We start from the raw sequence: 27,831 nt of genomic DNA, 5'->3' as shown, positions 1-27,831 counted from the left end.
TGAGCTGCAAAACTGGTTTCTTTTGTGCTGAGAAAGCTAGCTGGTTCATCCTTCTTGCTGAGAGAGGCAGTTAATCAGTATATAAAGACCTGTGATTGATGTGGCATAACTTCAAAAGGTACTTGGTTTACTTCTCCATGCAAAAGCCTACTCCCTAAGAAGCAGGCCAAAAGCTTCTCCTGCTTTAGATTCTCAGTATCTTCTCAAGAACTTGTCCATGTTGACGGGACAGCGTGTTCTCAGCTGACATTGGTACCCAACACTTAAGACTCACTTCAAATCATCTAGGAATTTCTTTCAGTAATTCCTATCTCACCTTTCTTTCAAAAGTGTCCCTACATTTGCGATGCCCTGAGTTATTATAAATTATATGCATTCAAATCTCCACCTAGGACATTAAAACAATTTTCATGTTATGTGGTAGCCTGTGTGGAGAAGAATTTATTCTGATGTGAGAGAAAGGCCTGTATTTCACCTGAGAAAGCATATCTGAAAGTATTTAGTTCAGAAAGGAAAATACAAAGCCCTATAGGAGAGTGAGGAGAAAAATAAGATTTACTTTGTGAAGAATTAAGGGCTAAAAATGCAGACTAGAGCTTTTTAAAGTTCGGTTAGGGGGCCTGGAGAAGAGTTAAAAAAAAAAGTTCCAACCTCATGAGTTACTTAAGAACCCAAACCCCTGCTTAAATTCTTGGCTAATGCACATTTGTAGAAACAATCATAAGGTGACTACCTGTGCAATATACATGAATTAGAGTTCTTACAGTCCAGTAAGCAAAGTAATCAACCTCGAAATAGTAAAAAAAAAATAATTTTTATGTTGTAAAAACACATTGCATTTAAAAGTCACTCTCTTTCATTTTATTAATAATGTGAAATGTACCAATATGTATAAGATATAAGCTTAAAGTTATACTTGTGTTTGATTGAAGGGCCCAGTTGCATTATTGTAAAGTCACAACTCATGTAATAGTATTTAAAAATAAGTATTAATAAATCCTATTAGGTCCTTTGATACATAAGGAGTTAAATAGAAAGTGTTATCTTTTGAAGACACTTTTACCTAAAAGAGACTGTCTTTTGGAGAAGATAATGAAGAGAAGATCCTGCAGACAGGCTTGCCATCAAGAACTAAGTGTTCCATCGGGAGGACAACAATGAATGCATTTGACCTAAGTAGAACATAATTTGGTCTTTGAAAAACTGAGAGATTTTTATATATTTATGTGTGCATAACAATGTTTTCAGAGAAAGGAGGGATCATGGTGGCTGGAAGCTACCGGGTATGCTTAGTGAAAGAGATGGAATATAACGTTGGGCACTGGAAAAATAAGAAGTAGGGTTTGGCATAAGCAGAGATGGCGGGAACATTTTGCACAGGGGAAGAACATGTGTGAGAACACAGAGACAGGCAGGAGCTTAATGTGTATATGGTAGACCCCAACATGCTTTTCTTGGCACTTTTTCCCTGTCTGCCTCTACTTAGGTTTCAAAAAAACAAAATACTAGCCTCTTTTGTGGCTAAGGGAAGTCATGTGGCCATGAGACAGTTCTGGATAGTAAGTCACATGAATAGAACTCTGCTTGGGGTTCCAGGCAAAGTTTTTGTTTTCTTGATAAAAGGGACAACTATGGTTTACACTAACCTCTCCCCTTTCTGTTTTCTTTCTGCCTTGAATATTAAATATGATGGCTGGTGCTGCAGTAGCATCTTGTGACTATGAGGGAAAAGTCTAGAGAGTTCAAGAAATATAAGCCCCAAACTGTTGGATTGCTAAGTCTACACCAGTAGCCAATTTCTTATTGTTTGGGAGGAGAAAATTAATCTTTATTTGCTTAAGCCATTGTGGTCAAGTTTTCGGTCACTTATAGACAAAAGCAATTCTCTCTGATACCATATATGATGAAAAAGTGAAATTTTTTATGTGATTGACACAAAGAATGTTATGGAATGATAGAAAATATTTTCTTGGAGGGTCTGGTTAGATTATGGAGAGCAAGAGAGACTGATACTGTGGGCATTGAGAAGCTATTAAATATTATCAAGGCAGAGAAAATGTAGAACAGCTACTAATTGGAGATTTCACAAATATTGAAAGATTATTCTGATAATAATGTGCAAGATAATTTAAAAAGAAGCATTAGAAGCAACAGAGCCATGTGTTGAGGATGAATCCCAGATATGGTGAAAATTTAAAGTACTTTTCACTCCTCTCATTCAGAATTTGGGATAATTAGACAAGGTGTTGTGATTTCACAGGCTATGCGTGTGTGTTAGTTCAGGTGCAAAGTACCATAGACTGGGTGACTTAGCAATAACAGAAGTTTATTTCTCACAGGTCAAGAGCCTGGAAATCTGAGCTCAGGGAGCCAGCATGATCAGGTTCTTGGTGAGTGGCCTTTTCCTCATTTACAGATGGCTGTCTTTGCTCTGTGTCTTCATGGGACAGAAAGAGAGGAAAGTGAGTTAGCTAACTCTTTGGTCTTTTCTTTTAAGAGCACTAATACCATTCGTGAGGGCTCCACCCTCATGACCTAGTTACTTCCCCAAGGCCCCACCTCCTCATAGCTTCACAGTGGGATAAGGGTTTTAACACATGGATGGGAGTGGGGAAGGGCGAAGCAGAATATTCAGTCCATCACAGCATGGTGTAGGTGAAGTCAGTGCACTAAGGTAAAAGTTGCATATAATTAAAAACACCATGGAGAAACCTAGGATTCAAAGGATAAAACTTTTTGTGTTTATTTTTACATTTTTACTGTGGTCTTCCATTCCTTAGTGTAGTGCTCAGAAATCTTTTCCTATGAAGGGCCAGAGAGCAAAGGTTTTAACCTTTACAGACTGTACTGTCTCCACTGCAGCTACTCAATTCAGCTGTTGAGAGCAAAAGCAGCTGTAGACAGTACACAAATTAGAGATCATGACTATCTATGCTTCAGGAAAAGTCTATTTACAAAAACAGGTAGTAGGTTGGATTTAGGCTGCAACCTGGAGAAGGGCCAGAATGTAAATTAAGGGTGGAGTCCATATAGTTTAATTTGTATAACATAGATATACATGAAAATAAACTGTACTGTTTATAATGTAAATAGTTTTACGGATTTGCTATAATGGTTAGGGTCTTACTGATGAATAAAATAGTTCTATCTAGGATAATTAACAAAAGGTCTTTCTTTTTTTTTTTTTATTGAGAGAGAGAGAGATAGTGCAAGTGAGCGAGGGTGGAGAGAGAGGGAGAATCCCATGAGGGGCAGAGAGAGAGAGAGAGAGAGAGAGAGAGAGAAAGAGGAGGAGGGCTCACCTGAAGTGGGGCTTGTGCTCACCTGATGGAACTCAGGAACCATGAGATCATGATCTGCACTGAAGTCAGATGCAGGCACCCAGTACCAAAAGGTCTTAAATCTTAAAGAATCACTGAATTCACCTTTCACTTCTCAAAATCATTGTGTAATTTTTTTATGCAATCCAAGATTGTGATTTTCCTCATTAACATAGTTCCTTACCCCCAGGTAATGAATATCACACAATGTCACAAAACTGCATTCCTTTTAAAATATTTTCTAATTCTGGGTGCCTGGATGGCTCAGTTGGCTAAGCGTCCAACTCTTGATCTCGGCTCAGGTCATGATGTCAGGGTTTGTGAGATCAAGCCTGGGGCGAAGGGCTCTGCACTGACAATGGGGAGCCTGCTTGGGATTCTCTCCCCCCCCCCAATAAATAAATAAACTTTTAAAAAATAGCAAAAGATTATTTTCTAATTCAAATTTTTAATTGTATTTTGTTTTTGTGATTTTCCCGGGTAATTTAAATATCAAATTTGTTCTTTCTCTTTTTTTTCTTTCCCTCTTCATTTTTTTTTTTTTTTTTTTTTTTGTCAGCATAGGTTAAGGGATGCTGTGGTAATAAATTACTGGCCACATTTCACTGCTCCCAGCAGCTCTCTGAGGCACCTCACTTTTAGGTGGAGACTCAAGGATATACCTTGTGGCTATGCCATGTGGAGTTGTTGACTTCTAGATCCTTGGACAAGGGAAAAGAGATCACAGCTGTTCTCTATACTATGGCCTGGATGTTGTGTGTGTCAATTTTATTTATAGCCAAGTTATCAGAACTAGTAGTCACTTGACCCCAAACTACCAGGTTGAAAAATACCATCTTTCTGTGTGATCAAATGGGGCTTAGCACATAGCATTGCCTCTGACACACATTTATTCTGTTGTGTAAAAGGTCATAACAGAACCAGTTTGTAGTAACTTGGTTGAGGTTTAAAATTTATCTAGGCTAGGGGCGCCTGGGTGGCTCAGTCGGTTAAGCAGCTGACTTCGGCTCAGGTCATGATCTTGCGGTCCGTGAGTTCGAGCCCCGTGTCGGGCTCTGTGCTGACAGCTCAGAGCCTGGAGCCTGTTTCGGATTCTGTGTCTCCCTTTCTCTGACCCTCCCCCATTCATGCTCTGTCTCTCTCTGTCTCAAAAATAAATAAACGTTAAAAAAAAATTTTTTTTAAATAAAAAAAAAAATAAAATTTATCTAGGCTAAATATCCAACATAACATATAGTGACACATAGAGACATAATATAAGCCCTATGAAAGGTCAAGGTTATTGCCCAGTTTTGTTCCTCAGTTTAGGTAGCTACTGTACAATATCTTGAAGAATCACCAAAAGGGTTGGTTGAGAATTAGAGAACCTGCAGTGTAGAATGAGAATTCTATTCAGATGTTATGTCACTGGACCACCACAAAATGATATATATTCTAGTTCATTCCCTATAAGGATTTAAATATTATCCTTAGCCAGGCATAGTTAAGAGAATACCCTTTGTTCTGGGTCATCTTTTGTTTTATCCCTCAATTCCATTAATCTGGTCGAGAGTCTCCCACCATTACTACACAGTTAGCATTGTGGTGCTTTTTCTTTAAATGAGAGGCTTTATATTGCTATTTGCTATTTACATATGAACTGTGTAAAGTTGGCTGCCTGCTTTGTATATGACTCCAGAAGTAACAGAATGTTACCATCATCTGTCTGGTCTCTAAAATCTGAGCTTTGGCACTCTGTAAATTTACCCTGGGTTTGCTCCCAAGGTTGAAGGTATATTTCGTTCCTTTAGGCACATGATTCTCACCAGGGAAGCCTGGATTTCTGGGTTTGTAGGTGGGAATTAGAATCTCTGAAGATATGGGCAGTGTGTGCAGTAAGAAAAAACATATTTAGCATAACAATGCAATTTTACATGTTGAAAAATAACTGTTTTAATGATTGAAGCTCCTACAAGTAAAATTCAACCACCTTCTTGGCTGCTGGGAATATGCAGGATTGGGAGGATACATTTCTGAATCAGCAGGGAATTGGATTTTTACAATTGGATTTTTATTAAAAAGCACATTGGGTTTAAATGTGGAGAATTTTTTTTATGATGGGAAAAGCTAAAAATAGATCCTCCACTGTGCAGAAAAAAGAAACCGACAGCATGATTAGGAGATCTGAGGGCAAGCAGGTCAAAAGGTAAGAACTCAGAGCAGTGGGTAAAGGAATGACATTAGGAGACTGAAAATATCTCTAGGAAATCCTTAGGAATATAAAAAAGGGTCCTGGATACACCTGGTAGTATGGGATGAGAGCTCGCATTATTTAATTTGGATATTAAAGGAAGATGGATAAAGTTGTGATCACTAGATTTGTTTGAAGCGTAACATGTGACCTTGCATGGCTAAAATCACAAGCCCATATGGACTTTGGTTTCTTCTCTTCAAAAATTCTGTCATTTTCTGAGATTTTCCCCTGCAAACACTCACGCATAAAATCAGACAATTAGCCAACAGTCAATGACCAAATATTTATCAATCCCATATAACGATCAAAACATTACAAGCCAAAGTCCTATAGGTGTTGCAAAACAGGATATAAGTTTTCCTGTCTGCAAGGAACTTACAGTCTATTTGGGAAAACAAGATATAATTGTAAATAATGCAAAAAGTACATAATTTTCTATTCGAACAAGGATAAGCAAAATATTGGCTTCTTGTGGGACAAATCTGGCCCAACATCTATAGCAATTCTCACACTGCATAGGACAGAGTTGAGTGATTGCTACAATGCATGCCCACAAACCTAAAATATTAGCCACCCTGCACTTTATAGAAAAAGTTTGCCAACACTTGTATTAGAATAATAAAAAATGTCACGTTGCAAAATGGGATAGATTCCAAGCAGATAACAGAGAGGACAGAGCTACTGGACTTAAGAAGCCCAGACTGGGAAAGCTTCAAGGGGTCCCAGCAGCCCAATTTATTGTGACAAAGAGGAGGGCAAGGAAACTCCAGTTTCCACAGAAAAAAAGGTGAAGAATGAAGGATTCTTATGATTAGTAAGAAAATGCTAAATGTAACTGCATACTGGTTTTATTATATTTTTTCTTAACATTTCTTCTATGCTGACCCTCAAAATAATTAATTTGGGGAAAATCGAATCCTTTTAAATGTTCTTCAGTGTTATTATAAAATCAACACTGATTAAAAATTCACTACCCTCTCTTGAGAAGCAGGAAATATTGCTGCATAGATACATTTATTTATTTATTTATTTATATACCTTATTTATTTATTTTGAGAGTGGGAGAGAGAGAGAGAGAGCAGGGGATTGGGCAGAGAGAGAGAATCCCAAGCAGACTCTGCACTGACACGGTGGAGCCCAACGTGGGGATTGAATTGACAAATTAGGAGATCATGACCAGAGCAGAAATTGAGTCCCACACTGACCGACTGAACCACCCAGATGCCCCACTGCATAGATGCTTTTAATAAATGAAAATTTGTGATTCACTCTAAAGATAGAGGAGTACATAAATGAATTTCAAGGGAAATTTCCACAAGAAAATGTCGAAATAAAACATCAATATTTATTGTATTTTGATTGAGAGATTTCTATTACCACCTGTCCTTAATTCATAGATGTATTTTATTAACCGCTGCCATTTTGACAAATGAAAATACCTGAAGATAAATGGTAATTGATACATACTCAGGACCTAATTATTTTCCATTGTATTGAATTATTTTGACCCCTTCACACCTTTCTCAGTGCCTCTGAGTCCTTTGGATGTTGTGGGGTCATACTCTCACTCAGATCTGCTTTTCCCAGAAAATGCCTCATGTTCCACATTCTTCCTTGCTCTTATCTTCTCCCCCAATTTGAAATTATTTTCTTAGTATCTTGTATCTTGGGGGGGGGTCTTACTAGCTACTTAAAGACAATTAGATGAAAATGAGTTAATACGGCTTTTAGTAAACATCTGCTGGTGTTATGATACAGCACTAGGATAATGAAGAATTCATTCACTCCTAAAACTTCCTTGGTAATGTGCTAGGCTCACAGGACACAAAGATGGATATTTGCTTTTGAGTAGTTTGCTGTCTTCAGCAATGTGTGCCAAAAGGTGGTCCCTGAGTGATCTCCAGATGAATCTCCTGGGCTGCTGATTAAAATATGCAGCTGTTTAGCCTCAAAAAGGGCTTATTCAGTAGAGACACCTGTGGAGGCCACTCAGCATGCATATTTTTAGCTTGCTTCCATTTTTCTGTACTTTAAGGCCAGAAGGAGATGATTCTTGGATTCAGGGCATCGATCAACCAGAACCCTGCAGCCATAGCCAGTTTTGCCTTGCAGATATGTTTTTAAAATTGGAAAATTTCACATAAACATTTGGTTTTTCCATCTCCTGAAAAATGAGAAGCTCTGACATTGCTGGGTTTGTGTTTCTTGACTCAGTTCAAGGAGAAATTCCCCTTTAGTTGGACAGAGCCTGTGCCTTCCTGTTGGCTCAAGTCCCCATCATTCTCCATTGTCTGAAACCCATGTCCACCCTTATTCAGATATCCTTCATACCTGGCTCTTTGTAATCATTTGATTTAATGGCCTGTGATCTGGATTCCAATGGATAATTACATACTCAAAAAAAGTGGTTTTTTTGTTAATGTTAGCCCAGTATATATGTGTTCCAGGTAATGTTAGGCTAGAGCTTAATTCTATGCATACCTTCTGAAAGGCCTTAGGAAGCGGGAGTTTTAGGTTCTACAGCAAGAGAGTGGGCAAGATATTTGGGACAGGTGTCCCCTTTGTCATCTGGCCAGCACAGGTTTAGTTTAGGCTGTTGAACATAGGTTGCAGGAAATAGAATTAAAGTCACCTTGTTTCTTTCTAAATCTAGCATTTCTATAGCAATTGTCACCATGGTATCTTGATGTATTCTGACAGGGGAAATTTCACTTATTAAAAAATGTGGTAATAAGGGAAAGAGAAACTCCTTCCATGCTTTAGCCCCAGAGACACTTCCTTAAAGAAGAGCTCAGAAATGTGTATATACAGGCCAGGAGTTCCACCATGGTCTGACCCAGCCAAGGGTAGGTGGAATTTCTTAATGATAATGCAGCAGATGTCCAGCTGAAAGAGCCTTGAACCTGAAGGCTGGAAGATACCTCTAAGTCATAACACTCCTGGTGTAGCTCTTTTCAGCATCCTGGCACTTGTGCATGTTAATCTCATTCAGTCCTCACAACAATCCTGTGAAGTAACTATTGAAATGCTCATTCCCAGTTTATAGTGATGAGAAACAGTCACTGAAGATCCGTCACTTGCTTCAGCTCTAACAAGTCTTCTAGTACCAATGTCCTTCATTTTAAATTACAACCAGTGTTTTAAATTCTTATTCAGCCTTCACAGCTTTTGCCATTTACCTAGACCACTGGAGAAGTGGAGCCCCCTGGAGTTTTGTGGTATGGGCAGTTCTGAGCTCTGGCACATTGACAGAAAAGGTTTGCATACGGGGTACACTGCAGGCATAAATAAGACAAGCTTTGTGCAATTCCTGGTGGGCTGGCTATAAATCCTCTTTTTGTCAAACTCATTAAAGCACATTCAGAATCAAGTGAATGAGATGATATAATGACCTTGAATCTGATCTCATTCTCAGTATCCTGCCCCCCCCCTTAAAAAAAAAAAAAAGAAAGAAAAAGAAAAAACTTTTTTTTTTTTTTATTGGAACATTTGCACTGAAAAGCACCAAGGCACACTGCATTGGTTCAAGTCTGTCCATGACTTCGTACACTAGAGATGTGAGCTAACTCCAGAGATGACCTGGCTGAAATAAAGTCACTTGTGGGAGAGCACAGGAAGAATGATTTCATTCAGAATAGATGCTATATTAGTTTTCTAGGGCTACCAGAACAAAGTACCATAGACTGGGTGGCTTTATTTATTTATTTAAAAAAATTTTTAATGTTTATTTATTTTTGAGAGACAGAGAGACAGAGCATGAGCAGGGGAGGGGCAGAGAGAAAGGGAAACACAGAATCTGAAGCAGGCTCCAAGGCTCTGAGCTGGCAGCATAGAGCCCAACGCAGGGATTGAACTCATGAGCTGTGAGATCGTGACTTGAGCTGAAGTCCAATGCTGGACACTTAACCGATTGAGCCACCCAGGTGCCCATATCTTCTTACTGTTTTGGAGGCTGGAAGTTCAAGACCAAGTTGGCAGCAGTGCTGGTTTCTCCTGAGGCCTCTCTCCTTGGTTTGCAGATGTCCATCTTCTCTTACAGATGGTTTTCCCCATGTGTGTCTGTGTCCTAATCTCTTTTATAAGGAAACCAGGCACATTGGATTAGACACCCCCCCTTCCGCCCCAATAACCTCATTTTACCTTAATTACTTCTGTAAAGATTCTATCTCCAAATACAGTCACATTCTGAAGTACTAGGGGTTAGGACTTCAACATGTGAATTTTGAGGGGGATATAATTTAGCTCATAACAGATGCTTATGTCAACCTTTTTCAAAGGATTTATGAATTGTTAGTATGCATGTTGATGGTGGATGGCAAGATACTTGCACCACTAGGTCTTAGGCATATTTTTAAGTCTAAGTTTCCTCCACTGTTTTGATTAAAATAAATAAATACATAAAATCTTACTGGAATCACATAAACTACATTGTTTTGCCTTAGGGATCATGAAGTTAAAACTCTATGGAAAACAAGAAAGTAATGTAATTATGGGAAACAAGGAAGTAAAGTAAAATAAAACAGGGCAGTGGAGATTTTAGACAGCTGGAGAGCACAAGCCCTAGTCTCAAAGGGACTCAGTGTGAGCACAAGTGGTTTCAGATACTCTGAATTTTTGAGAAGTTGAAAGGCTGAATTTTTATATGAAATTCCTCAATTTTAAAATGTGGGCAATTATTCCCTTAAAAAAAATAACATTGTATGAGTCAAACAAAATGTGTCTGCTCATTGGAATTAGCCCATTGGCTTGGATTAGGCTGAATTTAGATCTAATGGCCTGGACAAGTTCTACCTAATCCCTAGTGATAGTTTTGGACCAACACTATGTAGTATTTAATTAAAACATGTCCTTATTGAATAAAAAGAGGTATGCTTCAAATGTAGCAATAATCAATTTGGCCAGAACCATCTTGTAGGATCCATCCCACATTTTTCTCTTATGACTTTTGCAAGCACTTACAGAGAGTTTTTACTATTTAATCTAAAATCTTGGAATGCTTGGTTTAAAATTTTCAACATTATACAAAATAGCCTGGTTAGGACTGTTGCATAGCTGTAGGATCATTTTTTAAATTCATAAAATATTTCTGCAATGTCATGTATATATGGGTGACTGTTTATTCTTTAATAAGTGTATGTGGAGCATGAAAATAGTAATCAGTCAAAATTTGCTAGGAGTTTAGTGGGGGCCACTGTTCCAAGTGCTTTAAATGAATCAATCAATTTCATACTCCCAACAACCCTGTAGAGGCAGGAGTCATTATGATGGCTCTTAACTGATGAAGTCACCAAGAACAGCACTTGCCCAAGGTCACACAGCTAGAAAGAGGCTCTTAATTATGGAACCCTGCACTTAACAACTGCACTACAGTATGTGTTCTGAGTTGTTTTATTTTATTTGGCAGATAGGAGGGAGTACCATTTGAGATCTTTAACCTCGGTCCTCAGCATACCCTACTTAGCCTAATACATCTATATTTCCATCCTTCTCCACCTCCTATATACATATATATATTTATTTATATGCACATTTATATATTTATGCACATATATATAAATATGTATAATATATATAATATATAATAATATATATAAAATATATATGCACATATATATTTTATATGCACATAAATATATATTTTTATATGCACATTTTATATAAATATATCTTATATATTTATATATATTACTTACTAAATGTCTCAATTGGGCAGAAATTTTTATTTTAACAAGTATGAACTCTCCTTAAAATCTATAGAGTGAACTTCTTAAATGATGGGGTTCACGAGTAGAATTCCATGGGAAGTACATGAAAAATTTTTAAAAAATTATATTTTCATGTTTGTTCACTTCTCACTGATAGTTAACATTTACTTCAATTATGAATCTAGGCAACAGACCATAGTAGATCTGGCAGTACCTATGACTTTGTCACAGTAGCCATTACAGATATTTTTAAGTCTCAATACAATTGTTACTGAGATCTCAAAATATCATTTACATTCATGGAAACTTCAAAATTACCTTAATTATGGGCCCACTACTATATCTTATTTCCTTATGGAAGAGAGAAGCATGTCTATTCCTCCGTTATAAATTTTTCTTTTTTTATATGCAGAATTTTGATCACTGGGTTTGAATATAACTCATTTTCTTTATGATGACATGTTTTGTTTTATGCATTTACATTTTTTTCTGAGAAGAAATCTGTAAGTTTCACCATAATGCCAAAGGGGCCAATGTAGCTAATCAGTAGTATTTACTCTATCCGTCTATTCACCTATCTACCCACTCATCAGTTACACGGAATTAATTTGACTAAATATTTATTGACTGCTTGTCATGTACTGGGTTTAGTGTTAACACTGCAGCCTTGGAGTTAATGTTCTTCTATGCCCACCAATCTTCATTTGACCTTGAAGTCCAGAAAATCTGCCAAAGTTTCCCAGAATGTACCAGAATCACATTTGAGATGTGTTTGTTCTTTGAAAGACATCCATTTATTTAACCACCAGTCCCTTAACTAAGGAAAACCTAGGGCCATCCTCACTCTATTCTTCCTCTTTTCCTCTTTTCAATCTCTGATTTTTCTTTTATTTTCTGATTTTATTTTATTTTTTCTGATTTTTCTTTTATTTTCTGAAAGCCATCAGGCACACTACTCCCTAGAATAGAAGGCACATTGCTACATTTTTAAGACTGATAATAGAATTTATACATCATGGTATTATATTCTACTGCTGCAATGTCATCCTTTATTGCCAACATGGTTTTTCATGTCTGTTTCTGGATGACTTAGCAGATCGGTGCCTGGATTCTGTTTGTCAATGGCAACTGGAGAGTCTCAGCTGGGTTCCCCCCAACCCCAGGATAAGAAAATAAATAACACGGTCCTGGATACAATCCAATTAGGCAAGGGAACATTAGGAAGTTTTGTTAGTTATAAACACTCCTTCTAAAAGTAAGTACATGTGGTTTTCAGTTCCAGTCATGACAGAGTGCTTAGTATTAGGTCAACCCTCCTATTAAAAACAACAAAAAGAAGTGAAACACCATATATATGAAATGACTGGTAGAAGGTGTTGGCAGGTCACACATGCAGGCAGGACTTGAGGGGCTATGACTTTTGAGAGGGGGGCTGGGATGGGGGTAGGGGCCAGTTGGGGAAAAATGAGTTTTACTGGGCTAAGGAGACAAAGGTCAGTATTTGAAGGTTGCCAAAGTATGTGGGACTTGAAGGAAAAAGTCCCAGAGAGGAAGAAACTTAAGAGAAAGAGTCCAAAAAATCTGTACAAGATTTCCTCTCAAATTTTAGGATAAATTCTAAGCTGAGCATGTACAGGATGAGGTTCCAAGAGAGCCAACACAAAACAGCATGTGGGAGGCCAAGGAGCTGAGCAAAGATTTCATAAACAGGACACAAAACACTAACCACACTAGAAAAAGATCGATCAATTGGATTAAATAAAAAAGTCAGAACTTATGTGCTGATATACAAGCTCATGAAAATACTCTCCTGTTAGAGGTTTTATTGCGTTTGCCTTTCACATTTGAATCTGTGACTCCATTTTTGTGTGTTTCTCTAGCTCTCAAAATGATTTTTTATAGGAAATAGAGCTATATAATGTGGTATTTGTAAGCAGGGTGCCTTTATCCACTACTCAAGCTCAGAGGGTCAGGAGAAGCTTCCAGTCAAATTCTCCCTTGCTCCTTCCTCAAATCTTAAATTCTGGGAATGGGAGTTCACCACCACCATTCCAGTTGGTATCTGTGGCCACATAGGGTGGGGTTGAGGGCTGATCCAAGCAGAGTATGTCAAGCAAAGTTGTCTCATGACCAAATGGCATCATCCCTTTTGGATGGTCAATAGTCAGGAGGTGGAGACTGAAACTGACAAAGTAAGGTCCTTAGCAGATCTGAAGGAAGCAAAAAGTAGCAGTAAGACATCTTCCAACTGAATTTATTCTTAACAAAGATGTTAATGCTGAAAGGGCTAAATCATGAACATTAAAAGATGGTGTAATGATAAAGGGATGTTGATTCTGAGTAATGGTCAGTATGTGGTTATTTCTGTTTCTCCGTAAGGAAAGAATACTATATTGCTAGCATAAAAGTACTTCAGTGGTTGAATATTTCTTTTACTGCCAGAATAAAACATTCTAGACTACTTACATGTTGATATGTCAGAAGTATTTTTCTTTATTCTGTAAGTGACTTCACGTTCCCTATGAAGAAAATAGTAACACTAATGCTTTTTTTCTTTCAGTTCTTGAATCATATATATAATTAAGCCTCCAAGTCTAGCCATGACATTGTTCTATAAATATTATGAATTAAATTTTATTTTATATTCATTGGTTAGTTGAAGAACTTCTGGTATTTATATTTATGTTATTATTATTATTTCTTTTCAAACAATGGCATCACATTTTCAGGCAATTTTAAATGAGCTAAATTGATTTTAATCAAAAAAATGTCTTGGTGGACAAACAAACTGTTGTCATCAAGTGAGATTTTGGGCAATGTAAGATGGAATTTATGTCTCAAAAATTCCAAAGGTATTTGAAACTCCATTAACTTATTGTACAGCTAATTAATTATGATTTCCTGGAAAATGTTGATGTATTTTGGGCTATTTCACATTTTTACATGGGAGAACTATATAACATATTCATGGCTTTTCTATATTTTTTATCATAAGTAAATATCACTGAATCAATCATAAATATCATCTACATATTTATTAAAATTTAAGGGCATTAATCTTTAGTTCTTAGTAATTCTTCAAACACTGCATTTCCTTTTGAATTGAACAATATATACCCCATGAAAAGAAAATGTCTAGCTCTATACTCCTAATCAGATGAGAAAAGGGTCTGATCTCACAACTTATTTATATAGTTTTTAAACTTTCTAAGAAAAATAAAGCTTGTTATAATTGATGCCTAATGGTATAAACACCCCATGCATTATGGTTGCCTAGTAACTACATACTGCAGGCTGGTGGGGTTGCTAATGAGGCTGAATAAACGGAAATATTCAGATCCATTTCCAATTCAGGTGGATGAGGGGCAGCAGTGGTCCAGATTTCTTTGTTAAAATTGTTTTTCCATAACGGTTTTGCACTAAAACACCTTTTGCCCTAGAACTTACTCTAGTTAATGACTTCTGCAGATAAGAGATCAAACCAACAAGTAATGGCTTAAGATTTTAAAAACATTCAATGGAACCGAATCAACATTGATTCATTGTTCTCCGGGAGCCCCAGTTTCTGTTCTGAGTGACAGGACGGGGGAATAATGTTCTTACTTTACCTTTAACTCTTTAATAAAATCTTTTTGGACATCACTTTAGCGCTGAATGACCAAATGCAATTTCCAGCTAGAGGTGGTGTTAAAAGGGGCTGGAAATGATTATAATGATATATTTAGGTTGGCTTTGGCTTGTATCCTACCTAGCAGATTTAATTTCCTAATTACGTTTCGCTTTAGCTTAGGTAAAATTAGCTTGCATTCCCTTGGCACACACCGACTGCAGTTGGTGAAGGAGGCCTTCCAAAACCATAGGTTGTTGACAAGAGTGGCTAACTAGATTAGGATTAAATTTACTGAGTAAAATCCACAAAGAGCCTAAGCACATGTAGATAATGACAAGTTGACTATGAGGGAATGTAGTCAGGTCATGTGAAAATGCATTTCTGGCAATGCCTTAGTTTCAAAACCATGTGATAGATACAGGACCCTCAAGCTCATCTTGCCCTCTTTTGTTAGAGTTCAGAGTGTCAAGGCCTGGGGCTTTGTAGGTGGGTCACCAAGGTGTAGACAGGGATAAACATAAACATGGTCTAGAATATTTAAATTGTATAACGATAGCCTTGCGGATACAGTCAGCGATGGTTTGCTACTCAGTAATTTTGTCATTTGGCAATACTAAGACATGGTAACATATGGTTTGCTCTTTGGAGTTCACATAAATGTTGTCATTTAGCTGAAATAAAGAATTCTCTTGCTCTATCAAGGCAACTGTTTTAGGATATGTGTATGTTCCTTTATCTTTTCACGTGGAAGGAAGAATCCCTTTGCATCATTATATATAACTCTCTGAGTTTTTGGTTTAGTGGGTTGGAGGATGTGGTTGGTGAGGCAAGGCCATGGTTTAATCAGAACACCACTTGGCTCCCCTGCCCCCCCCCCCCCCCCCCCCCCCCCCCAGTCTGCACTCCTAGCTGGAGGACCCATTTCATTGGTCTTAAAACAGAATCTCGGAGTATGGCTCAGCACAAGCACCTTCGTTCCAGGGTTCAGAAAATAATTTGTTTTAATTTGACAATAAATTCATTTGTCAGTGGGTCAAATTTTAAGTTCATAAAATTTTAAGTTCAGGCACATCATTATGTTCAAAGGAGAAGACAATGAAACTAATAGTGTTCTGTTTGCAGTGTATTCAGTATATCTCCTTCCGTTTTAATGCTGAAAGAAATTTACCAATTAAAAAATCATGATTTGTTTTTGTTTAGGGATTTCTTTTCTTCCTGCTTATACTTCTGTATCTTTTCCTTTCCCTTGCCTTTCAGAAATTTTCACTCTAGCCCCGGGATGTCTTTTTTTTTTTTTTTTTTTTTTAAGCTATTTAATGAAGCTTGAAAAGATTTAATTTCTGGAGCCATCAGGTCACTACTCTTTCAGATCTATTCGATCTGACTCTAGTAGAGCCTGTCTTTGTGCAAAGAAAGTCTTTCAGAAAGAGTTAATTTGCAGTCTCAATAGAGGTTAATTCTCAGGAGAGAATTTAAACCAGCAAGTGTCTTCCTGGTAGAGAAGCAGCCCTGGGCCAGGCCACTGGTGAGGGAATTAACTCCTAATGTGCTAGTTACCTCTGTGCAGTAGGGTGGGATATTCTGTCAATCCTTGGCAGTAGGCAGTGGCAGCTTTAAGGTAGGGACAAAACACTGTTTATTTTTCTTCCTAGGTCTTGGATTTTGGTCCTTAGAAAATATGTTGTTGTGTGATTTTTTTTTTTTCAACTGTTTATTTCTTATTTTACAAAAAAAAAAAAAAAAAAAAAAAAGAGGGGGTAGGTGAGAGGGAAGAAATTAGGGTTTGAATCTTTTGTGATGATTCTGCTTCAGTTGTATTTAGACTCATAGAAGCTATTTCTTCCCAATAATGATTTTTTTTTTAATTGAGCTGCATGTATAAAATAAATGAGAGTTGCTTCTCAGAGATATTGTCATGTCACATTCCTAGTTCTTAACACCTAAGTGAAGTTTATTATTTTATTTTTTTCCCCCTATAAGGGAGCCAGTTAATTTCTCTGGTAGTAATTGAACATCACTACCAAGTGTCAGTGTCAAGAAGATTCATTGTCTTTTGATGTGTGAAAATGCATTTTGAAAAGAAGGAATGTTTTAGGTTCAAACTTCAAGTTTCAACTATCAGTTCAGCATTGAAGTTTTACTGTCAAATGCTTTCCTTTCATCGTATAGGGAGTCTATTTATTCTAATATTGAACAATTTCAGAGAGAATATTTGATAAAAGATAGTGGTATAACAAACAGGGATGGAAATCAGGGGACTCAGAGAGGGAGTAGCTATCAAAGTCAAAGACAATAAATAAATGATCACCTCTGCTTACAGGATAACCTTGAGGTGATTTCTAAGACTGTGACCCTTAACCCCAGGGTTCCAGGTGAAAGTTCTTTCTTGATGTAGACCCCTTCTGGGATGGAACTTTTTTTTTAAATGTTTATTTATTTTTGAGAGAGAGATAGAGAGAGCATGAGTGAGTGGAGGAGGGGCAGTGAGAGAAGAGGACAGAGGATCTGAAGAGGGCTCTGTGCTGCCAGCAGTGAGCCCAATGTGGGGCTTGAACTCACCAACCATGAGATCATGACCTGAGCTGAAGTCAGATGCTTAGCTGAGCCACCCAGGAGCCCCTGGAACTTTTAACAATTATATTGATCCATCCTTTGCAGATGATATTCTCTGCCCTGTTTTGGATCATATTTAGATCTAATGTGGAAAGTGAAGCAATTAAAGTGCCAAAACCTTTCATTAGGAGTCAGCCATTTTAAAAAACGGGCTTTGATCTGTTAACCCTTGGACTGAACATTCCAGTCATTCATCTTCCAAAACTTTAAGTCCAGGATTTGGTTGTGGTTTGAATTTACTTTTTTTTCAGACACAGCTTGAATGCCTCCATTTGATTTTGTGCTTTCAACACATTTTTTTGAGATCTGGTGATTTGGGAAGGCCTGTACCATATGGTCTTGATAAGGTGATAGATTTTCACATCCTGGGGATTGGCAGGAAAGGGTAGGAACTGAATCAGATGTGGGAAGAGAAAATTAAGAGTTTGGGCCTAACTCATCTCATGATATATCTTCTGAGATGTATAATTCCCATAAAAATCAACTTTTAGGAAAAAGTCATGTGTTGTGTGTCTCTGTGTGTGTTGTCCTATCTCATGGGGGTCTCAAATTCTCTTAAAAGTAGAGAGCTTCCTTTTACAAGAATGGCACTTAACATTTCTTGATTAGTCTCAGAAATACCCCAGAGTTGGGGACAAAAACAACAAAAACAGGCCCTGCTACACCTTTCTTGAAAAAGAGATTGTATTAGAAAGGAATAGGCCAAGGGGCTGGATGCAACCGAATAAAAGGTGGCAGGACACATTTTGATCTGGGAATTGACGGTTTTTGGAGAACGACGAAAGGCAGTGATAGAATAAAACAAAGCCAGATATGTACACCAGGAGGGTAAAAACGCCCTGATGGCAGTCTTGCAAAAAAACCAAAACCAAAACAACAACAACAACAACAACAACAACAAACATATAAATCCAAGAAAGAAGAAAAGGGTGCCTTCTGTGATTCCTAGCGGTGGCATAGAGGGGGTTGAGGTGAAGGCTTTTCTTGACTGTATAGAGAATTCAAAATCGAGAGGCCTGACATTTATCCGGTCTGTTCACCGCCGGCTCGGTGGGGACCGTGCCGGGAGAATCACCTACCGGGCTTTTGATTTCACCTCGTCGGGGCTTTGGTTGCCCCTTCTGCGCCTTGGGTCCCCTTTCTGCGCCTCGGGTCCTACCCCGGGCTGGGCGCGCGTGCCCATTTTCCGTACCTCCACGAGCTGACTGCGGGCAGCCGGGCGCGGGGCCGCGGGGCGGGGACCAGGCGGCGGCGGGCGGCGCTCCGGCGCGCAGCGGGTTAAGGCGGCGGGGGCGGTGGCGAGGGGAGGAGGGAGCGCGCCGGCGGCGGCGGCCCGGCTGCGAGCGCCCGCGTCCTCGGACCGCAGCGGGTTAAGCGCCGCCCGTGCGGAGAGGGCTGAACCCGCAGCCGCCGCTCCGAGCTCGCATTCGGATCCGCTAGAGCAGGAAGATGGCGACGGACGGCGCGAGCTGCGAGCCCGATTTTTCCCGCGCCCCGGAGGACGCGGCGGGGGCCACGGCGGAGGCGGCGGTAACCGAGGTCCCCGGGTGGGCGCGGGGAGGGTGTAGACGCGGGCCAGGGCTCCGGCTGCACCGGGCTTGCCCCCCTGGGGCGTTCCGCAAGCCCCGGCTCCCCGGGGTGCCCCCTCCCCACGGTGCTTCACGGCCGGAGCCCGGGTCGAGACGGGTGAGGCGGCTGCCTGGGCTCAGGATCCCTTCTTGTCCTTTTCCTGCCCTGCGGGAAGCAGTCCCAGTCCGCTCGGTTCTCGGGGCTCCCTGCGTGCGTCCTGAGCGACCCCTACGCCCACTCCCTCGGCTGCGGCGGGGTTTGGCCAGGGGCGGGGGCTGGGGTGTGTTTGTAAGCGAACTTGACCCCCATTGTTCGCCTCCCGCTGTGCGCGTGATTGAGGGCTCGTGTCTCGGGGCTGCCTGGCATCTCTCAGCGGACCCCGGAAGGCGGCTAGGGGGAGACGGGTCATCGCCAGGCAGGTGTGGGGATGCCCATTGTGTGTGTGTGTTCCTGTGCCTGAGGCCCCTTGAGAGAGGTTCGGTGCCCGGCTGTGGGCGCTGCTGCCCCCCGCTGCGCGTCGGAGCTTTGGGTTCTAGCTGCCTGCTGCCCCGCCACTTGGTGAGGGGTGGGAAGGTGTCCTCGTTCTTCCCAAGAAGATGTGCAAGGTGGAGGGCAAGGTGGAGATTTAGCACCTAAGTGGCAACACATTGTTCTTCGCTGGGCTCTGGAAGCCGAATGAGCTTCCATCCATCGCCGGCCCCACTTTCGGCCCCGGAATATCCCCGTGCACAGACTGAATGGTGGTTTCCAGCCCGTACCTTGGGGGAGGGCTGGACCCACGTTTCCTGGGTGGAAACGTTTTGGGCGTTGAGAAGCAGCTGCAGGAGCTGCAGGGAGCTGCAAAGAAAGGCAGCCCTTGGGAGCGCCTCCCACCCTTGGCGCGATCCCGCTGCCCTAGCCGGAGATTTCGGGTGGGATAGAGCGAGAGGAGAGCATGGAGGCCCCTCAGGTCTTTCCTAAGCAGAGTCGGTGCACGAGCAGCAGAGGGCAGGGCCAGGTGTGAAAAATCTGGGTTGCTTTAACTTCTTCCCTGTTTGGACGTGGGGTTTTCTGGAGGGAGAGAGAGGTGGAAGAAGCTACTTGAGCTGAGACTGGGGAGGAAAAGAGAAACAGGGAGAGGAGGAAAAACGGAGGAGGAGGGCTCCTGATTTCCACTTGTGAAACTTGCAAGTTTTAATTTGAAACTTTTAGGAAAATTGGTTTTTCATTATTTGCTTGGAAAACGTGAATTTAAGATTTCAAACGAAACCTGCTCTCTTGTGATGCAGTGTATCAGTTACCCTTTGTGAAATACAATAAGGAAGCCAGCTCTTAAGACAACACCAGCCTCTCTGGGAAGTTGAAATGATTGGGTACCTTCTACCCCAGGAGATGCTATGGGGAGAGGAGTAGGAGGGAAAAGAAAGAGGTAGGGGTGTGTGTGTTCCTTTCCCAGGAAGGTTGAATTTGTTTAATCGACTTAGAACAGGCTTCTTTCTGTTAACCCTCAGTATTTATTCACCTGACGATTAAACCAAACACAAACATCTGATTTATGGTCTGTAGCTGTTCTGTAGTTTTATTGGGTTAGATTGCAAACAGAATCTTGGACACCAGACAGATTTTTGTGTTAAGGTCAGTGTTCCCTTTCTGCTGTTTAAAATTTTCAGGAGTCTGATTTTTCATTGTGGATAGGTGGGGATTTTATAATTTCACCATGTTTAATGGTAATAGCCATGAAAAATCTGTGAAAGTAAAACTTGTTATTTTTATAGAATCCTTTAGAAATGCAATAAGGATGCTCAATCTAATAGTGGTTTGTTGTTTTTTTTTTAATAACTTAAGACTTAGTAGTAAAATTCTGATGATGGCTTATTGTAAACTGGGCATTTTACTTTTAATTTAATGAGGTGTGGTCCTCCCAAAGCAGCCACTTGACTTAGACTGATTTTTAAATTAAAGCTAGGTTGAGGAATGATAATTGTCATTTTAACTGCTTCTTATCTAATGGTTAAAAATCAAAGGCATATTTATGCATTTAGGGTTCATGGCAACTGAGAACTTAAATTTTCTTTTTTTCATTTTGGGGAACTTTTTTTTTTCATTTTAGAGATTTATTTCATTTCAAATTAGTTTACATATTATGCATTTTTATATGTACATTTGGCAGTCATGAGCCAATGGAGACTCCAAAGCAGTAGGCTATTTTTGAAAGTGAGTGTTTTCACTAAGTTTTGACTATTTAGATTGTTGCTTAGAGACAAGTTTAATTTATAGTTTTCAGCTTAATGTGATTTTCAGTGGAGTGTTTTAAATTTAGTTTGTGATCCTTGTTCTTAGCTGTTTAAATCCTGAAAGCATCCCAAGTGTAAAGCTGGGTAACAGCTACATTATTCAATAGGATCATATTAATAGTCTTTGCTGTGAACCATGCGAGAGACCTGGGTTATTTTCAGTGCTTTAGCCAAATGTGATGACTTTTATAGGCTATATTGCTATTTCTACTCTGAAAATAACTCCTAATGGATAAGGCAGTATGGAAAACAGAAATCTTCCTGCTTTTTTATTGTCACCAAAGAATTTAAGAGTGAAAGGAAAATGGAGGTCTTTTTAATGCTATGTTTGGAAAACTGACCAACATTCTTGTCATTCTGGACTTTTCTGGAGCAGCTAATATGCAAAAAGTAGATATAAATTTTTGTTGTCATGGTGATAGTAACAAGAAAAAAACTTGGACAGTGGTTTTATTAAATGCAAAATAGTAATGTTAAACATTAACAGCTGGTACCATGGAAATTTTTGTTTTCCAGGTGATAGTATTGAATGTAAACGCAAAGAAAGCACTTTCTTAGCCAATTTTGCTAACCTTTCTTTTGAAAAAAATCTATAGTTATATGGCAGCTATAGAAATTGAAAGTTTCATAGCATAATTATTAAGTAGGGAATAATTCAGATTTAACACATTACCGACCACTCACCAAGATGGTGGCATCATGAGTAACATCTTTGCTGCCTTGAAGTAACACATTCCCATGGTGGAAACTGATAAATACCAAGGAATCAAGTCAGACATGATGGTGTCATGAAAGGCACGAATAATTTATATTAGGAGTCTGGGGAAGAAGAGTCATGGAGATGATCCCTAGTGGAAGGACCTGGAAACATTCCACAGAAGGATGACATTTGAGCTGGGTCTTGAGATGGAAGGAGGACTTGGAAGTGGAGACTGCAGGAAGCTGTATGCCATGTGGCTGGTTCTTAGGATTCTTTGAAAGGTGGCTTGGGGTACATGTGAGGGGCTTTCCAACGCGAGCCTACAGGGCTCAACTTAAGTCTCAACAGTGTGCTTTAGAAAGATAGGTTAGAAGTTGAGGAAATAGATTAAAATATTCCCCCATGATTAGAATATAACTGATGCTTTCAACATGCTGCTTTTCACTTTTTCACTTTTTTTCTTTGTAAATGTGTATTTCTGTTTGTGCCTGTTTTTTGACTTTATCATTGTTGGTATTGTTGTTGTTACATTTCTCGCAGGAGCAGTTTTGTTTAGAGCGAAGCATTTGTCTTCTCTGTGATTGAATCCATGCCTCAGCCTGATTGCCAGTTGGTTCTATTCTCTTGTGTTTCATGTAACTTTATGAGGTGAGAAAATGTTTCACAGACTGAGTACTTACTCAGCCATTTACAAATATCTGCTGTTGATCTTATGGACAGCAAGGCTGTGGCTAGGACAAGCAGCCTCCTTCAAGAAAAGCTGTATGGATTTTGTTTCTAAAAGAAAGCAAAGGTTAAGCACTGTGCCGGGCACATACTTGGTAGGTGTTCACTAATCTTTACTGAAGAAAGAAAATGAACACTCAACAGGAAGCTGTGTTATAATACTTAATTTTGATTGGCTAATTAGGAAATTTACTTTGTGTGTTACTGGATGTCATGAAACTATTGGTCTGAGATTTGTAGTAATTAACATTATAGATGTTACAGAGCTTTTCTTGTTTCTGAAAGATGACCCTGATTCTCTGAGTTTTTTTTTTGTTGTTGTTTTTTCCGATTTTTATTTGTATATTGTCTCTTTCCAAACTGCTTTTCTCAGTGACATTTCAGATATTTCACAGGTATATATTTTTTTTAATTTAATATCCAACACTGTTAGTTTTCCCTTTAGATTCTGTCTTCAGAATAATGGTTGAGATGGTAACTGCATCCCTCCCATCCTGAATTCTTTCTATAATAGAGTCAAGGTCAAATCACCCACTGGGGTTTTGGAGGGAACTGATGATTGAGGGGGGTCAAGGCAGAAATGGAAGGAAGTTTGGAAACAGGAAAAGGGGAATAAAGGGAAGATTGGGCAGGAAGACAGTTAGGCAAGGCTTTGGAATAGTCTGCAAATGCCCAGAAATCTGGGACTAGAATTCAACTGTAAATGTGCCTGGGAAAGATGGAATAGTTTCTCTTCTTTCTGCCCCCATATACTTTGCCACCTAAGCACATCTGCATGTTGCTTTAGAAAAGACTTTATTTATTTTTTTAATGTTTATTTTTGAGAGAGAGAGAGAGAGGAGTGGGGGGGGGGGAAGAGAGAGAAAGGGAGACACAGAATCTGAGCTGTCAACACAGAGCCCGATGTGGGTCTCGAACTCATGCAAGATCATGATGTGATACAAAATAGGATGCTTAACTGACAGAGCCACCCAGACACCCCTATTTGTTTATTAAAAAAAAACAATTTTTTTAATGTTTGTTTATTTTTGAGAGAGAGAGTGCGTGCATGCAAGTGGGGGAGGAGCAGAGAGAGAGGGAGACACAAAATGTGAAGCAGGCTCCAGGCTCTGAGCTGTCAGCACAGAGCTTGACGTGGGCTGGGACCCACAGACTTCGAGATCATGATCTGAGCCGAAGTTGGATGCTTAATGGACTGAGCCACCCAAGTGCCCCTATTTATTTTTTAAAGTTTATTTTGAGAGAGAGAGAATGAGAGCGAGAGCAGGGGAGAGGGAGAGAGAGGGGGAGTGAGAGAATCCCAAGCAGTCTCCACACTGTCAGCACAGAGCCCAAGGCGAGGTTCAATCTCATGAACTGAACCCTGAGATCATGATCTGAGCTGCAATCAAGAGTGGGATGCTAATTGACTAATAAACCACCCAGGTTCCCCTAGATAGGACTTTATTTGAATGTATTCAATTGTATTGTTCTCTATTGGCACTCCTTTGCCAGATTTGTTATAACATAAAAAAGGAAGCTTGTCTTTTTTCTTAGATGTCAGGTAAAGAAAAAAAAATGGAGAACAAGTACAAGAAAGGTGATAATGACATTAAAGTCAAAGAATTTTTAAAAAATTGTTAATCTTTTTTAAGTAACTTGTACAAAAATAAATCATATTAATGCTGTGTACAATATGATGCAATATGCAATGTAGAATATACATGATTTGGTTTTGACATTTTTGTATTTCATTGAAGAGGCAAAAAGATGATTCCAAAGGCCTGTGTTCTTCCACAGAAGGGCTCTGTAACTGTAAGAATGTCATTTAGCAGTCTGTGTCTCAGCCTCTTCATTTGAAAATCAGCATGCTGCCATTTGCCACCTACAGATAATCAAGATGATATTCTTCAATGCATTATCAGCTTCTTAAGGGACAGTTATTGGATCTGGATGCTAGTTCGCATGTGGAGAAGTGCTATGTAGGGCTGATGGAACATTGAAAAGCTGAGTTAGAATGGAAATAGACACTTGTTTTATCTGAGATGTGGTTGGTTCCTTCCTTCCTTCCTTCCCCCCAAAGAGGAAATGGAGACTGAGAGATCTGAAAGGAGGGAAAGGGAGGTGGCTACGCTTAATTATTAGAGGTTGTCACCCCTGACCGAGCCACTTTTCTGCTTTTCATTCCAGTTTTCTTCTACTTAAAATTGGTTATATCCATTGCCAGGTTTCCTTCCTGTCATTCTATTTACTTGTCAGTTTTACCTCCTTCCAGTATACTCAGATGTTTGTCTTGCAGGAAAGACCTCAGGCAGTGTGGTTGATTTGAGGTGCAAGGCCATGGAGAGCTGGCCCCAAGTTGCTTTAAAGCCACATAGCCAAGTTGCCCTAGTTTAGATTATTCTAATTGATTTTTGAAACAATGAATGAAAACGATTGACCAGTTAGTTGGCCTTAGAGTAGGCCATAACATTGTATCTTATTATTTACACGTGATTTACCTGCTTTGTGTTTGTATACTGAGTGAAATAGGCATTTTCTACCAAAAGTGGGTGTGCATACACGTTAGGTAACGTCATGTGAGGATGCAATATATTCTTGCTGTTTTGAGATTTCTAGTGGGGATGAGAAAATAGAGCATCAGGATAGATGAGTAAGTTTAATATGAGGAAATGCACAAGGCAGGATGCGATTACTTGACTGGTGAAGTTATAGTGCAGACTGTAAGACTGTAGGGAAAGAGAGATTTCTGGAGTCTGTAGAGTCTGTAAAGACCTATGGAAGTGGGATTTGAGCTAGGTCCTCAAGAAAGATAGGATTCCGATGAATTAGAAGACAAAGGATTGGGAAAAACAAAATTAAAGGTATGCAAACTTTATTAGTAACATTCTTTCCTCCCTATAGAGGGAAACCAGGAGAAATAATCTCAAAGCAAGATGTAATGTCAGAGACTTGAAATAATTTTAGAGCAGGAAAATGTACTTCTCATCATGAAAATCCATATAATTAGCTGAATTCACATTTAATATTGTAAATGTTCTGTGTACCTGGAAAAAGTTGGATTTTTTTCATGTAACTGATCTAGTCTTCAGATTTTTATTTTCTCCTTGAAATTTCAATATGAATTTCATTGTTTTCCCCTTATTTATGCCTCTTATTCATCCCCAACCCATAAATCTTGCTTACATAAAAAGTTCTAAATGCACCTTATTAATTAATTAGCATTCTGTATTAGACTGGGAAGGAAATTACAATTACATTGTAACTTCAGAGCAAAGTGGAAAAATCAGTTGACCTCAAATTTTTCTCAAAGTCTTCGTGGAATGACCTAAAAATTTCCTCAGTGTAGTAATCCAGTTACCCTGATGGTCTGTCAAATCAGGACATTTGGAACCTGGGGGAGACTCTAGAGATCACTTAGTACAACATTCTTATTTTACCACTGAGAAAACAGATCCAAACAGATGAAATTAAGTCCTTCTAACCCATTGGCTTTCTGAGATATCTCACCTCCTTCCCATGTGGTAAATTCATTGATCCACATGTAGGGTAGGTGGCCCACTAGATTTGAAACTGGAGAAGATGCTCTTGATGTTTGTGGGAAGTGCCAGAGAACATGGCTGGTTTTGTGTTTGGTCACTAGATAGTCACCATAACTGGTAAGTTTGGGCAAAGATCTGAAGGGCACATTAAGCCACTGTTGCCTAAAGTCTCTTTTAAATGCTTTTTGGCAGCCATCAATGTTCTGACTCCATTAATTCTGAAAGGATATGGATAAGGATCTCCTGGCCCTAATTGGCTGTGACTGTTGAAATTCCCTACATAAACCCCAGTATTTTAGAGGTGAGGGTGTGGAGTGGTACTGAGGGAAACTGGTATTGGCCTATGTTCAGTTCTGGCAATTGAAGAAGACTTTACTCAGCCAGGTTCTATTTTGTCTACTCCCTCCCACTCTCTCTCAGCCTGTATAAGAAAATCTGGAAGAACGCCCTCCCCACGCCCACCCCAGACCTTGTTGAATACTGCTGTGTTGAACAGTAAGAGTTTGGGGTTTTGTCTTCTCTTTCAGCTTATGTATTTATGTCCCAAAGAAGGCCCTCTCTTTGTTCGATGACCAGACTTTGGATTAGTTGAAGCTGCCTATGCCAGATTTTTAAAACTAGGTGTTAAGAAGCACTTTTCCTGGAGTCCTTTTCCTGGCAAACATCAAACATGACAGACAGGGGTGGCCTGTAGAATTGAAATCTAGCTGGTTTTTTTTTTTTTCTTCTTTTTTGAATGCCTTGCTATCACTTAAAAATGAGATCTGGATTTTTCTTTAATTAGGAAAGCAAGTACAGTAATAAAAAAGCTTAGTGTGTGAACATGTCTGCTGTGATTTTTTTTTTTTTTTTTTTTTTTTTTTTTTTTTTGGTGGGAGAGTGGGGCTGTCATGTTTTCATGGATTCCCTGATAGAGATTCTAATTTTTTTATGTAAGTGGTGGCATTTATGTCTACTCTGTCTTCTATCTTTTTTTGGAAAATTAGGTTATCAAGTTAGTTTGTCTTTTAAAATATAAAATCTATCAAAAAAATGGGAAGCTTGGAGGTGTTCCTGTATCTCCAAACTTATCCAGTTGTACCTATATATGTACAGCATTTTGTATGTCAATCATGGCTCAAAGTGGTTTAAGAAATAAAAGATTCAGAATAATTATTTTGTTCTTAAGCCAAAAAACATTAACAATTTTTCTATATCTAATTACTATGGTACCACACATGCATCAAGTCCGGTAGATGCTACTTCATGTGTAACTTAACAGACTTCTTTCTTAGGATTTTTGCTTCGGGGCTTCTTAAATTTCTAACAGTACTAAGGTGCTTTGAATTTATTTGTAAAATAAAGGACTTCTAATATGATTTCATATACTTTTTTTTTTATTATGCTGTTATACCAGAATAGTGGATGAAAATGTTAAGCCCTGGAGAATGACGATTTGAAAATATTATTAGAATATTCTTGAAGGCCAGGAAGTAATAGCATCTTTAGTGAGGACCCAAGGGTGAGAGGTATGGGGAGAGAGTAGCAGGCAGGCAGACAAACTATGTATTTAAAATAGTGC

The 27,831-nt window shown here is 39.2% G+C and overlaps 1 protein-coding gene across 4 annotated transcripts in view; it reads left to right on the top strand.

Annotated features, from left to right (window-relative positions):
• Positions 1-2,336: 2,336 nt before the first annotated feature.
• The window catches only part of CTTNBP2 (cortactin binding protein 2), a 163,936-nt gene continuing 138,441 nt past the window's right edge, over positions 2,337-27,831 (top strand). For 2 of the 4 annotated variants that reach the window (XM_019418030.2, XM_019418025.2), the window contains exon 1: positions 18,811-19,011. In XM_019418030.2, the coding sequence (XP_019273575.2) occupies positions 18,931-19,011 (81 nt within the window). In that variant the 5' untranslated portion in view covers positions 18,811-18,930. Of the gene's footprint in view, positions 2,391-18,807; positions 19,012-27,831 lie in introns of those variants that run through there. The other 2 variants (XM_019418029.2, XM_019418032.2) reach the window with 2 other exon arrangements.

This window comes from Panthera pardus, unplaced genomic scaffold (genome assembly GCF_024362965.1).
Source record: "Panthera pardus isolate Hobbes unplaced genomic scaffold, ASM2436296v1 HiC_scaffold_8, whole genome shotgun sequence".
NCBI classification, from domain to species: Eukaryota; Metazoa; Chordata; class Mammalia; order Carnivora; family Felidae; genus Panthera; species Panthera pardus.
This window is presented reverse-complemented; position numbering and strand designations above follow the sequence as displayed.